The sequence below is a fragment of the Apium graveolens genome, chromosome 1, assembly GCF_009905375.1.
Source record: "Apium graveolens cultivar Ventura chromosome 1, ASM990537v1, whole genome shotgun sequence".
NCBI lineage: Eukaryota > Viridiplantae > Streptophyta > Magnoliopsida > Apiales > Apiaceae > Apium > Apium graveolens.
In genome coordinates, this window is record NC_133647.1 from 129011671 (window position 1) to 129026175 (window position 14505).

Sequence of the window (14505 nt, forward strand, 5' to 3'; positions counted from 1 at the left end):
TAGTAAAACACATTCACCCCCCCCCCCCTTCTGTGTGTTATTCACTTCCTAACATGCTCCCACTATAACTCTTGAATGTGGAAAGAAGAGAGAGTCAATAAGAAAGTTACCAAAGGAGTTCATATTTTCTCAATTTGTTTTATGAAGGGAACAGTTAAATTGCCGCCTGTACAACCCACTTGATGATACCTTTTAGATATCTATAATGACCTTAATAAAGGTCCTATCTTTTATCGTATAATAAAGATTTATAATGCCATGTTTTGCTTCACATCCAGCGGTGGTAACATTGATCATTCTATTAGTTCAGGGAGAGGTCCTTACATCTATATGTTAAATGGCCAAAACCACCACGTATTTGGTTCATTAATTCCAAATGACAATGAGACACCTAAATTCTATCAGCTTTATATTTACGACACTGCCAACGAGGTCAATAACCGGATGCAGTGAGTGAATCTTAAGGATCAGACCACCGTTGATGTAGAGGTTGTTAAAGGCCATATAGAGATGTTGGATGAGACAAATGAACTAGTCAAACAATTCAGGCAACAACGTGACCGTGTTTAAATCGATGAAATCTTTGATCTTGAGATTATTTTTAAGGTGTCTAGGGCTGAGAGTGGTCGTGAAAATTATGTTGGTCCAAGTGATGAGGTTGAAGGCATTATCGTTGGTAATACTGACAACACATGTGGTTATCGAGATATAGTCATTCATGACAAAATTAAAGATTTGGTGCGTACTTATTACGTTCATCCCAAACTTATGGCTCTTTAATATCCCATTCTTTTCCCTAATGGTGAAGATGGATTCCACCCTAAGATAAAATTCTAGAAGGGTGTTGATAAGACAACCCGTAAATGTGATTATTTATCAATGAAGGATTATTATTGCTATTCATTGCAAGTTAGAGAAAATGAAGGTTAGTTCCGTGTTTGGTTTAATGAAATTCTGATTGTATCTTTAAGGATTTGCACATGTGAAGTTCAAAGTTTACTTTCAAAATGAAACTAACCTTTACTAATAATATTTCCAGGTATGAAACTTAGGCTTGGAGGCAGGATTTTCAAGCAGTATTTAGTTGACGCATTTTCTGTAACATCCGGGAAATATCATATAATTATTTGTATCAATATATGATTATTATGTGAATATTATATGAATTTTTGGTGAATTATCTGATGATTGACAATAACATTTGGATGTTTGTATGTAATAAAATGTGAGTATGTTAATTTTAATATGTCCAGAATATAATATAGATAATTAAGGTATTTTTCTGGTAATTTTTGGAGTGTTAGATGATTTTATAATGAATTATGAATTATTAATTATTTTCTGAATAATTTTTAAAAAATAATTATAAAGCCAAAATCGTCCGATTTCAACCGTTTTTACGTTTTTACAACCTGAAAATCTTCCGAAAAGTCCTTCCTAACCTAATCTGGTAATTCCGGACATTTTCCGTGTTTTGACTTTTTCGATCCGGATTACGGTTTGACCCATGCGCGGCCCGACGCAAAATTTTCGATATGATAACCATTTCGACAAATCAACAAAATCCGTATTCTCGAGAGACGGGATATTTTTACATTATTTTCGTATATGGTATTTTATGAAAAGCTCGTTTTTGATAATTATCCAATTCTGGCATTAAATTGTATTGTTTTTATAGTTACTTAGCGACTAAGTAATCTATCTTTGGATCATTTTGTAGTTACTTAGCGGCTAAGCAACTAATTTAACGATCCAAAATGATCCAGAACGAACCAATATTCCGTAAATATAAATAGCATATTTCTTATTTCCTTTTATTCGTTTATTCATTTACAACCAGTAAAAATATAGTAAATACAGAGAAAAATGTCGAATTAAAACCGCGTTCTTGAAAATCAAACGCACGAACAAATGCGTTATCGAACTCCGATTCAGGCGTGTAATATATCAAAAAGAAGCTCTCGAAATCTTCTTTCTGAATCAACCATTTATTTTTGCTCAGAAATCAAGGTATTTTTCTGAGTTAATTATTTTATTTCGAATTTATTATGGATTAAAATAGGAATTTTTGTTCTTGATGTTGTTTTTGTGATTTGATGGCATAATCATGTAGATAATTTTCTCCTGATCGATTTGGTATATTATATGTCAAAAATAGAGGTCAATAACATGGTGAAAATGGGGGTTGATTTTGTTAAAATTTGAATTAGGGTTTTTAATTCTTGAATGTTCTTAATTTGATTTGGGATTTTTAAATTCGTTGATTCTGGGCATAATTTAATGGTATTAGCTTGTAGATCGTTCAGAAACAAGTCGATTCATATAACCATCTGCTATTTTGGACTCCTGAATCATGCCACCGGAAAACCTCCGAACTCGCCGACATTAATGGCGAGTTCATCGGGGAACATGATCCAGGGGGCAAGAACGATAAATATCACCACCTTTGTGTTGCTGGAATGGATTCGAATAATTCCCCTCAAGAAATATGATCAGACATCGCGTAATCAGCCCGATTGAAGTTGGCCGGAAACGACAGTTCATCAGGTTCTGGGCGGCAAGTCTGGTGGGTCGTCGACCCGGTTGCTGGCCTGGATTAAACCTGAGTTTAATCCTATTTTCCCCAAAACTAATTCTAAGAAAACGTTTCTGGATTTTTGACTTTAAAAATAAATGAAAATTCTATTATTTATTTTAGAAATTGATTTTTTCATTATTTAATTTCTGAAAATTATTTCTAATAAATCTTAATTATTTAATTAATTAATATTAGTTGATAATTAAATATTTAATTAGTCAATTAATTTAAATCTTAATTGATTAATTAATTTATTTAGTTATGAATTAATTTTAATTGATTATTTAATTAGATTTAATTATTTAAAATTGATTTAAAAATTTTGAAAAATAGTTTCGAGTTTTAAAATATTTTCAAGGCTCGATAATTATTATAAAATAATTTTAAAGTCATATTTAGGTATTCGAACCCTATTATTTAATTATTAAATGATTCGGAGACCGTTTTAATTCCGAAAAATGTTTAAAAATTCATAATAAATCAACCGTTCGTCCGTTTAATACGAAACGAACGCCTCTAGACTCAGAAAAATATTTTACTTCTATTAAAAATATTTTCGAGACCTAAATTCCTTTGTATCTAAAGGATGTTTGTTTTATAGATTATTTTGAGTCGGTTATTGATCGATAAAATACTCTTTTTGACCCAATTTCAATTCTAAACGTATCGAGACTTATCTTTTGACGATTTAACGTATGAGCTACATGAATTACGTGATTATGTGTTATGTGGATAATATGATTACATAACCTATTTGTACGTATTATGTAAATAATGAGTCAGCGTGTCTTTTAAACGTTATCTGGATGAGATGTGATTCTTATATATTATTATCGGGCGGGTAGGCGATAGGGATAAGTGTATAGACTAGTCAATTATATATTTTCAGTTCATCGAATAGTATTATTTGTGATAGATGCATATAGTGCGAGACGTTCAAAGCCAGATAAAGATTGTAGAAGTAAAGCTTGATTGCGTATAGTATTGAAACGAGTCGATTCATAATAAAGATAAACCTAAGAGGGTAAATAATAAGAAAGGTCAAGTAGCCATCATAGGTAGTACAGATGTGACAGGACTGAGTGATATGACAGCTAGTTAAAGATCGGAGGATTATCAATTGAGGCAAGAATTCCTAACCTTTCACCTTAAATACTGCAAATATTTATTCGATCCTACTCTAAGTTCAGAATAGTTAACTGTTTTATATTTCGCTGCAATTACTCTTATTATGCCAGTTCTTTTCATTATTGTTCCTATAATTCGATTGCTTTCTTGAGCAAATATCCATTCGTTCGGGTTATTTGCGAACCCTAATTTGGGATGTTTTGAAATCAAAATGATTTTATATCAAAATACTCTATGGGCTGGACGGTTACTATTAGGACCAGTGATAAGCTGGATCCTATGGGTCAGGGATGAACCGGACCCTTAGGCCATAGTTTCCTGGGTACCCCATATGTTGGTTGGGTCTATGTAGTTGGGTATAGATCCGCACTATATCCTGACTGATCAGCAGGTTATAGTGCATATGTTGGTTTCTAGTGTCCAGTCTAATTTATTGTTGATCGCCATTAACAGCATTCCTTTTCGAGTAGTTCATAATTACAAACTCACACAAAGATTTAATTCAAAAGGATGAAATATTGAAACGATTACTGTCCTTTACGGAAAAATCTGATTTATGATTAAAGGCGAATGAGGGCCGATGTTTTGCTCGCTCAACTATTTAAATATGTAAAGACGTTTTTTTTTAAAATCATTCAACAATCGTTTCCAGGAGTTTTCTGATCTGATACCTGTAAACCATTTATGATACTTGCTGGGCATTTTTGGCTCACTCTTACTTTGTGAACTCTTATTTCTTTCAGTATCAAATGAGGGCAAAGTGAATAGCTTTTAATAGACAGCAAAAGTGGTTAGATTCCAGCTGAAGAAATTTGGAGATGTTGGAGGATCAATACAAGGAAATTAGTAGTGAGGTAATGAAATTATATTTAGACAATGTAAATTTTAGAAGGTTAGATTCTTGTTTCATACTATAACCTATAAGCAATCCTGAATATGAGGGGTTATCTGTATATTTATTTTAATATACAGGTTTTTATTATTGAAAGTTGTGTAGTGACACCCAATCCTGACCCCAGATTTGGGGGCGTCACATTTTCCTCTATTGAGCAGACCCGGCTATAGTGGTTGCGTACTCATAAAACAATTTTGCATAATGAATTGTATAGCCATATCTGTGATTCTTTAAAGAAAGGCGATTCAGATACTTTTAATGTGGGCAAAGGTTGTATAATCCCTTCAGGATTTATTGGATCAAAGCGATACATGCAACAAAACTTCCAGGACGCGCTAGCTATATATCGTTTTATAGGTCTTCCTGATATTTTCCTCACTATGACATGTAATTCTCTTTGGGATGAGATATTGTCCTTTGAAATTAAGCCATATCCCACAGTATAACCCTTGCTGTCATCTCCAAAAGTAATACTTGGGCTAGCTTTCTCCTTAAACTCTGTGAGCATGGTAGAATCACCAGTCATGTGTCTTGAACAACCACTATCCAAGTACCAAAGATTCTTTCTGTTTCCCTGCACACATCAAAATCAAATCAAGTTGATTTTGGAACCCAAGTTTCCTTGGGTCCTGCCTTGTTAGCTTTCTTTTTCTGTTTCTTAGGCTTTATTTCATTTGACTTGGGAATTTCAGATTCATCCTTAGTCATTTGAGTTGGGCCTTTGAAACCATTCAATGCAACAGAATTATCATGCATATTATGACTAACAGGAAATGGCATGCTATGTGTAAACATGTTATTCCAGTAAGGCATGCTAAATGGCATTTGTGGCATACTATATGCAACATAATAAGAATTAGGTGCAAATTGCATATTAGCAAACTGTGTATTCATGTTCTGTGTAGACATAACATTAACAGGCATGGGAGGCATGATATTCATGTTCGGGTTATTTATCACATTTCATCTCTGAAACAGGTTCAATATTTCAGTGGTTGCATCAGACGAATCAGGTGGCATCGAGATTGTCTTTGAAGATCAATAGATTAAAACCATTCTAGGAAAAAGAGTTGCACAAATCATAAAAAAGGTAAACCAGTAACTATGCCATTTGTTTTATCCACCAAATTGAATGGAACCAATGACCGAATAAGTTTTCCTTTTCCGCAGGCAGGTGGTGATGAAACTTTCCCAACAGAACTCAAAAGAATTGAGAAAAATAAGTACACTATGAAACTCATCATCAAAGAAGTCAACGTTCAAAATAAAATACAAATCTACTGAGCAACCAATATTTGCAAAGGTTTCATAGTACCCCATGACGAACACGAGAAAGACGACGGTGAAGATGTTACTATCCAGGTAAATAGCGGAAAGTGGCAACTTATTATTTTTAAACTATTGAGTTTATAACCATCTTCGAACAATACTAACCAAAAATATTTAGGGTTCCACATCTTCGTGCCACTTGGATGGGATTTCATAACTTAATTTCAAGTTGCCGCAAAGCAGTCAACCAACAAACATGTGAAGTTGTGTCCCACATATTGAAATAATACATTTTTGATGGGAAATTCTATGAAACAGTAACAAGGCGAAAATTGTTTAACCTTTAAATATGTTGTAAACCACTATCTCTATCTCTGCTAAACTATGTACTCCGTAATCTGCTATCAATATTTTATGTATTTACGGGAAACAAAAGCACCGACCTTTCGAGTACATTACCAGAAAATGTCTAAGTTCTAAAATAATATTGCAAACATCATCCCCTACGAAAACTAAGAACAAAAGTTTACAACATAAACTATATATAAACATGTATATAGACTTAAATATATTCATCAAATACCTAAATGAACTTTGAGATTATCAACCTTCTTCGTAAAAAATCATTACAAAACTAACAAACTACGTCTTCAGGTAGGAAAAAAATTATTCTCTAAACTGAAAACAAAATCTCCTTCAGAACATTAAGCCCAGCGAAACGAGCTTCAATACTAGTTATTATTATATTGTTTGTTTTGGATTAGACCTGCTAATATTTATTTTTTATATATCCCTAAATAAATTTGGATCAAACATGCTTGTATTTCTTTATATATATATATATATATATCCCTGAATATCTAGTTATTTTTTAATTAGCAATCTATCTTTCCATGAACATGTAATTAATTACCAACAATTTTCATTTTCACACATCTGACTCGACGTATGTTAATTTGGTTCCTCCAACCAATACTAAAATTAACTAAACTAAACTCTTAAACTTTCACTTGAACTATATCAGAATATTCGCATGCCTCCCTAATTCCATCCTAGGACAACTTATCTATCATCCAAACTCATTTTGAAAGCCCTACTGAAATTTAACAAATATATAATCGAAAGATTTTATATCACTTCTTAAATTGTTAAGTAGACCGTAATTCACAATAATATGTATTGTGTACGGCATTGGCACATATTTATTTTTTGATAACTATGAAAAGATATCGTACTATTAAGTTAAATGATTATTTGTTAATCAGTATCGGCACTAAACACCTTCAGAAACGACATGAGATAATTTATAACATAAAAATTTTGGGATAAAATACGAGTGACAAATTTTGTTATGTTTTCATATCATTCTAACATAAAATGGGAGTAACATTCATTATTATTTATTGGAAAGTAATATTCCATTATTAAGATCAAATAAGTTGAAATATATTTTTTTCCGAAAAAACTTCTATACATTTACAAAGACAATAAATAATATGACAATAATGGATACTACATGAGCTTATAACATTTACTCATATTAAATATAAGAAGGTAAATTTGTAATTTCGGGATAAGTTACTAATATTTATAAAAATGTTATTAAATTTGTATAGGAGAAGTTCGAGTTACATGAGATTATCCTTTGGACCATTTTTCTCAAATAATATTTCATAAAAAAATATTTATAAACATAAGACAATTTATTATTTTGTGCAAGCATCAGCCACTCTTTCAATCTAAGAAATTGAAACGAAGTTCAATTTTCAAATAATCCCTTAGCAAAGCCACCTTTTGATTATCCATACCGGTTCATGCCCAACCTGATTTGCTTGGAGAGTGGCATATACAGCTAACTTATGGTTTGTATATTAATATGCATGCACCTACCCGAGGACTTTGATTTATCTGCGCATGATTTCATTTTTTCACGTTGTTTGCATGGTTGTATTTTTATTGGCGCATTTAACAAAAAACAATTAAAATATTTTGATTATTTAATCATTTGGGTAAATGCTGATTATGAGTGTGATTTATTATATAATCAATAAAGAATTAGGGTTGCATGGCCCACGAGTTGGTTCACCAGACCCCAGTTGGGTGTTCAAATCTTCTTCATCCTTATAAATCCTACATAAAACCAAACTAAAATCCAATTGGGTTATTCTCTTACATATTTCCAAGATTTTGAAACCTTAATCTTCCCAAATACTTGTAATAAGTTTTAAGGTTAAGACAAATGGCTTCTATTTATATGTCTTGTCCATCATCAGCTTTTCCCAGATTACAGTAAGTTCACTTTGTTAATCGTTGTTTTGTTTTGATCTATTATTGTTTGCAAATGTGTGTTTTGGTATGTTTTATAACCCCTTTTCTTGATTTTGTTTATAATTCATACAATTGCATGATTTTCTTTGATCAATTGTGTTTTTGGGAAGCTTTGTGTTGGTTTAGTTTTTAGTTTCTTTAGTTAGAGTGAATAAGAAGAAAAAAAATGTGTATTTTGGTTGACTTATAGATCCAAAATTTATAATTTAGCTTCAAGTTGATGTTTTTACATTGTTTAGTGTGATTAACAATGCTATTAAGAAGTTGCTATTAGTTGATGCAAGCTTGAAATGATGATTTAAACATTTATATCTGTTACTTTATCTATGTTGTTGCTGTGATAGACTGTTGTTAAGTAGAGATGGGGATGGTGAAGGTTAAGTTAATTTGATTAGAATGTTATTGCTCTTGGTTGCAATATTACGGGTCATTTGAGAATAACACTTATTTTGGCGGATTGGTGGATTTTTTTGCCCAAAATGGGGGTATGTATGGTCAGAGTCATTTTCTTTTGGTCATAGCTGGAAGTCTAGATATATAATCTAGCTCCTAGGAAATAAATAAGAGATTTCTAAATGTCTATGGGTAGAATGAATGTACGAGGTAATGCCATTTAGAAGTTTTGGTCTGCGAGAATGATCTACAGCATTCATTTCTTTTTCGATCTTTGATATTTTTGTGCAAGAATGTTATTATCACCAAGTCTTTATCTGTTCTGATGATAGTCCTATATGCAGGACACCAAAGGTCTTTTCTTTGTCAAGTGCACAACTCGTAAATCTGGCTGATGCAAATGGATGTACATCGGACTCTTCAAGTCCGGTGGGTAGTAGACCTGGATTTGGTATTAAAGATAGTAGCAAATTCAAGTCTAATCTACCATCTGGAGGTGGAGGCTTGTTTTCTCATCCTAGATGCTGGAGAGGTGCTCTGCATTGTTCATCCTCAGCTGGGATAGAGATACAGCCAGATGCAACAGCTCTGGGAACACTTTCAGCAGATACCACTCCTTCAGGCAGTAATTTTCCTGTTGACAGTGACGAATATGACTTGGATCATCCCACAGTTGGTTTGTCATCCATTCCAGAGGCCATTGAAGACATTCGTCAAGGAAAGGTTGGTTCTTTCACAGTTATATTAGACACTAATTTTACAATATCTACATGTGTGTATAAAGTTTGTTTGCCTCATATTAAAACGGCAGATGGTGGTGGTCGTAGATGATGAGGACAGAGAAAACGAAGGAGATCTAATTATGGCTGCATCAAAGGTCACACCCGAGGCTATGGCTTTTATTGTGAAACATGGAACTGGAATTGTTTGCGTGAGCATGAAAGAGCAGGACTTGGAGAGGTTGCAGCTTCCTCAGATGGTTACTCATAAAGATAATGAGGAGAAACTTACTACTGCATTTACAGTGTCAGTGGTATGTAAAATCCCTTACCAGCCTTATTTTTACGTTTAGATTTTATTCTCATATTATTGTATATGTTGTGGTCAGTCATATGGCCTTTTCTGTTTCTTAATCATGAAGTTTCTTATATTGATTAAGTGCAAACCTGAAATTTTAATTAAGTGCAAATCTCTCTTTGAAAAGCAGTAGCATGATAATTATTGACCAGATTGTAATTAAATTTATTATAGGGCTCACTTCAGCATCAATTCTGCTAACACTTGCATCTGCTCATTATATCCTGTAGGATGCAAAAAAAGGTACAACTACAGGGGTATCAGCTCGTGATAGGGCAACAACCATATTGAGCCTTGCATCCAAAGATTCAAAACCAGAGGATTTCAATCGTCCAGGCCATATATTTCCATTGAGATACAGGGAGGGAGGTGTTTTAAAAAGAGCCGGTCATACAGAAGCTTCTGTTGATCTTACTGTGCTGGCTGGACTTGAACCTGTCTCGGTTTTATGTGAGATTGTGGATGAAGATGGTTCTATGGCTCGATTACCAAAGCTTCAGGAATTTGCAAAGAAAGAGAACATAAAAATTGTGTCAATAGCTGATCTTATCAGGTAGGCTAGGAAATTATCCTTTGTTACATTCTTCACTGTCATAACAAAAGATCTGCAAACATTTCTTGACGCTTTGACTCCTCAAAGAAGTTTTATGAGTTTAGAGTTTCCATGGTTATGTGGAGTTGTGGCTATAAGAGTTCTAAAGTTCTTATTCTTTGTTGCTACTGATGGCCTAAAAATTCAATCTTGCCGCCACTTCCATTTAGAGTTGAAGTTAACGATCCTGTATTCAATGGTACTACTATACTTAATAACATCAGAACCGTATTAGCTCTGTATCACTCTATCATCTTATGTGAGAAAGTTACCTTGGTTTTGCACTTAGGCTACAAGATAGAATGGGCAATGTATGTCTAATTTTAAGTTCTCACTAGTCCATGTATGCTAATGGCTTTACTGTTACGTCAATCTTTTATTGTTTTGTTTTAGTTTTAGATGGTTAAAATTTAGACCTAACGTTTATAAATAGATCATATGTGATCTATGAACTTGTATTGACTTTGATGCTACCAAGTTTTAATAGGGATTTTGGTTTGCAGATATAGAAGGAAGAGGGATCACCTGGTGGAGCGTGCTTCTTCCGCAAGAATACCTACATTGTGGGGACCATTTACTTCCTACTGTTACCGGTCAATTATAGATGGGATTGAACATATCGCAATGGTCAAGGTGAGTTCAATTATTATCATTTCCAATTGCACGCACATCTGGGTAATTAGTACACAAAGCTTTCCATCCATGTTTTGTATATTTGCAGTTTTTTTTCTCTATATTTGATTGTTTACAGTGGACATTAATAAAATGATAGTACAGTTTAATAAGCAATTTGATAATCCATTCAATTTTTTTGCATCTATTGATTTCAATTTTCCTTTTGTCTTCTTCAAGGTCTATTTATTATTAATAATCTCTGTATGCATTTTAGTTACAGAAAGAAAAGTGCACGAGTTAAATAATGTGTATAATTATCATTTCAATATTTCGATTTTTTTTTACTTAACAATATATATTTTGGCTGGAAATTTGAAGTAGCAGAGTGTTACTGCGCCTATATTCAGAATTTTTGTGTGTATTACACAGGGTGAAATAGGGGAGGGAGTAGATATTCTCGTAAGGGTACACTCCGAATGCCTCACAGGAGATATATTTGGGTCGGCAAGGTGCGATTGTGGAAATCAGCTTGGACTGGCAATGCAACAAATTGAAGCTGCAGGAAGGGGTGTGTTAGTTTACCTCCGTGGGCATGAAGGAAGGGGAATAGGATTGGGCCACAAGCTCCGTGCTTATAATCTGCAAGATGATGGACGTGACACTGTTGAAGCCAACGAAGAATTGGGCTTACCTGTTGATTCAAGGGAGTATGGTATCGGTGCTCAGGTACTGCGTAGTGCCTATTTTCATCATTAATAACTCAATTTAAGTTCGGTGTCTGTACAAACATGTTAGATTATATATAGCTGTAATAAAAAAGACAAATGCAAGTACAATGTCAGCAAAATTACTTAACCACGGCTTTCTCCTCATTTATGTAGACATTGAAAATTTGGCATTGAAGTGAAGACTGTCAGATAATTTATATACTAAAGGTGTCCTAGTGTAACCTTCAGATGTGAGAATAATTTATTAATCTATCTGAAAGAAGTTAGCGACTCAACTATGAAATACTTGGGCCATTCCCTGAAGTTACTTATGGTACAAATCTGATGTCTTTTACCCTATATTACTCGGACTCGGCTGGAAGTGTTCGACATGGATATATATGTCCAAGTATCGGCTTGGCGGTAAAATAAAGAGTCAGAGTAACATAACATCAATAGCTGAGCCATATTTCATAAAAAATTAAAAGAACATGAATTTTTTTACTCTCGCTTCTCAGTGTTTACTAGGGCTGAGCAAAAAACCGAACAAAAACCGAACCGCAAAAACCCGAACCGATCCGAAACCGAAAAGTTTAAAAAACCGATCCGATGATAATTTTCTGGTTCCGGTTTTAGGTCCAAACCAATCCGAGAAAAACCGAACCGAACCGATTATATAAATAAATAAATATATTTAGAATTAACAAATATATGTATATATATATATAACATCAAATTAAATAACATTCTGGCTGGCATTCAGTTAATTACTGAATATTGTTTGTTTCAGTAGCAATACAGGCACAATTGAAGAAGAGAAGTTGGTGATTACTAGAACCCCTGTCCTTGAAAAATGCACTGCTACTAAATGAACTGAAACTGCAGAAAAATGCACTGCTATTAATAATGAACTTAACTGAACTGAACTTAGAATGAATGAACTTAAAAAAATGAACTGAACTGAACCATATGTATTGTACATTATTAGAATTTAGAATGCTTCACTTCTGAGTGGTATCTTGCATGTTGGTTATATTCAGAATTTAGAATTGCATGTTGGTTGTAAAACTACAGGACCATTCTTATCTTTTCAAATGAATCACTAAAACGTAGAATTTGCCTAGTAGTACGAAAGATATCACATATGTACTAACTAATAACATTGATCTGTATAGCCTCCTCTACCGCCATCTCTGTGCACTGGTATTCAGTCTTTCTGATTGAAGTCGGACCGTAATTGTTTAATTTAGAATAACAGTGGTGAATGCTGATTGTAATATAACAGTGGTGAACCACCCTATTTGTTTTTTTAGTTAGTGTCTGCATTATAGTATGTTTGTATTACTTTCTGTTACTTGTCTGATTTCTCGCAATTACATTAGTAAGACATTCTAACAATGCAAAAAGATATAAGAACAATCGTTTTTGTACACTGTTTACTACCAAATACCAATAGTTAACTTTCTTGTTCACTGCAAGTGTACTGTCCATAATACCTGCATCTACAATTATGGTTTATGAACATGAAATTTTTTATTCTTTTCATTGTTCTTCTACTACAATAGTTAACTTTTCTAATTTTCAGCAATTTTGTCGTTTATGATACCTACCTTTATGATTATTGCAGATACTAAGAGATCTGGGGGTTCGAACAATGAAACTGATGACAAACAACCCAGCAAAATATATAGGGCTAAAGGGTTATGGTTTAGCAGTTTCAGGAAGAGTTCCCCTAGTGACCCTTATTACAAAGGAAAACAAGAGGTATCTTGAAACGAAACGTGCAAAAATGGGCCATGTTTACAGCCAAGGAATCGACAGCAAAGCCAGCAAACTTGTCAGTGAGAATGGCACCGGAGAACCATCTGAGTTGTAATGTGCTTCCTCCGTCATTCAGCAAATGAAACAACTTGGTTGTTTCGATAGTTTTGTCTTACTAATGAACCCAAAGGTAATATGTTATCCTATTTCATTCATCACATTCAATACTAGGGTCATCGTTGTTTTTCCCAAAGGGAATACTAGCCATAAATTTGGCATAGAGCTGAAAGTTGTAATTCTATTCTGAAACCTGAATTTAGGTGTGGGTAGTGTAATCAGCATTAGTTGTGTCTTAAGCTCTAATACTGTAATATCTGTGGTGAAATGTGTCTTTGCATTGCAAAATATAGGGCATTTAACACTTGGGCCCCTTGTAAATGTCCATCTGGACTGTCGCTTTATGTTCCCTTTAGAAAAAATATTATAACTCATGATTCTAGTTGAAATTTGTAATAGATGTCTTCAAAATGGCTGCGAAATTGACTGACTTAGTTTGATGATGCAGAGCAACAGTGAAACATTAAAACTGAAATTTTTCTCAGTTTGAGGCTAAAGTAGTCAAGGGAAATCACGACTTTTTGCTGAGGGTAAATTTTAATAAACTGAAGGAAAGGAGACATATAAACATATAATAACGGATTTGAAATTGTAACCGAGCCTTGTCTGTTGGTTCTATACACGATTCATAACTAGAAAGTTTCTCATGCCCTCTGTTAATCGGGGCTAAAACTCTGGAAACGAAAATTGAAAATACAAATTTAAGAATGCGATGCACGGAAATTTATTTCGGGAAAATTATATTTGCTAAAGTGTAATATATCCGATCCATTTTTTAATATATTTATGGAGTGTATTTTTAAGTGGGCTTTTAAGGGGACGTTACTCACCTTATTGTGCCTTGCCCCGTTTGGCTTAACCTTAAAACAAGTATTTAACACTTAAAAAGACTATTTATTCTTTTAAAACGAAAAGTAATATACCAAATTTTAACGCCCCTTTGAGATTTGTTAAAAAATATGATTTATGATTTAAAATTGAAAACCTCGTTTAAGTAATATGAATATTGTAAATTATAAATTATTTATATGTTTGAATAATTTTA

The 14505-nt window shown here is 33.3% G+C and overlaps 1 protein-coding gene across 1 annotated transcript; it reads left to right on the forward strand.

Annotated features, from left to right (window-relative positions):
- The first annotated feature begins 7999 nt into the window (after positions 1 to 7999).
- Positions 8000 to 13944, forward strand: LOC141666972 (bifunctional riboflavin biosynthesis protein RIBA 1, chloroplastic-like). The gene is made up of 7 exons (XM_074473244.1): positions 8000 to 8159; positions 8936 to 9314; positions 9403 to 9624; positions 9899 to 10221; positions 10764 to 10893; positions 11305 to 11601; positions 13210 to 13944. Exons 1-7 carry the CDS (start codon positions 8110 to 8112, stop codon positions 13456 to 13458), a joined length of 1650 nt encoding a protein of 549 aa, XP_074329345.1. The 5' UTR covers positions 8000 to 8109; the 3' UTR covers positions 13459 to 13944.
- Positions 13945 to 14505: the final 561 nt, after the last annotated feature.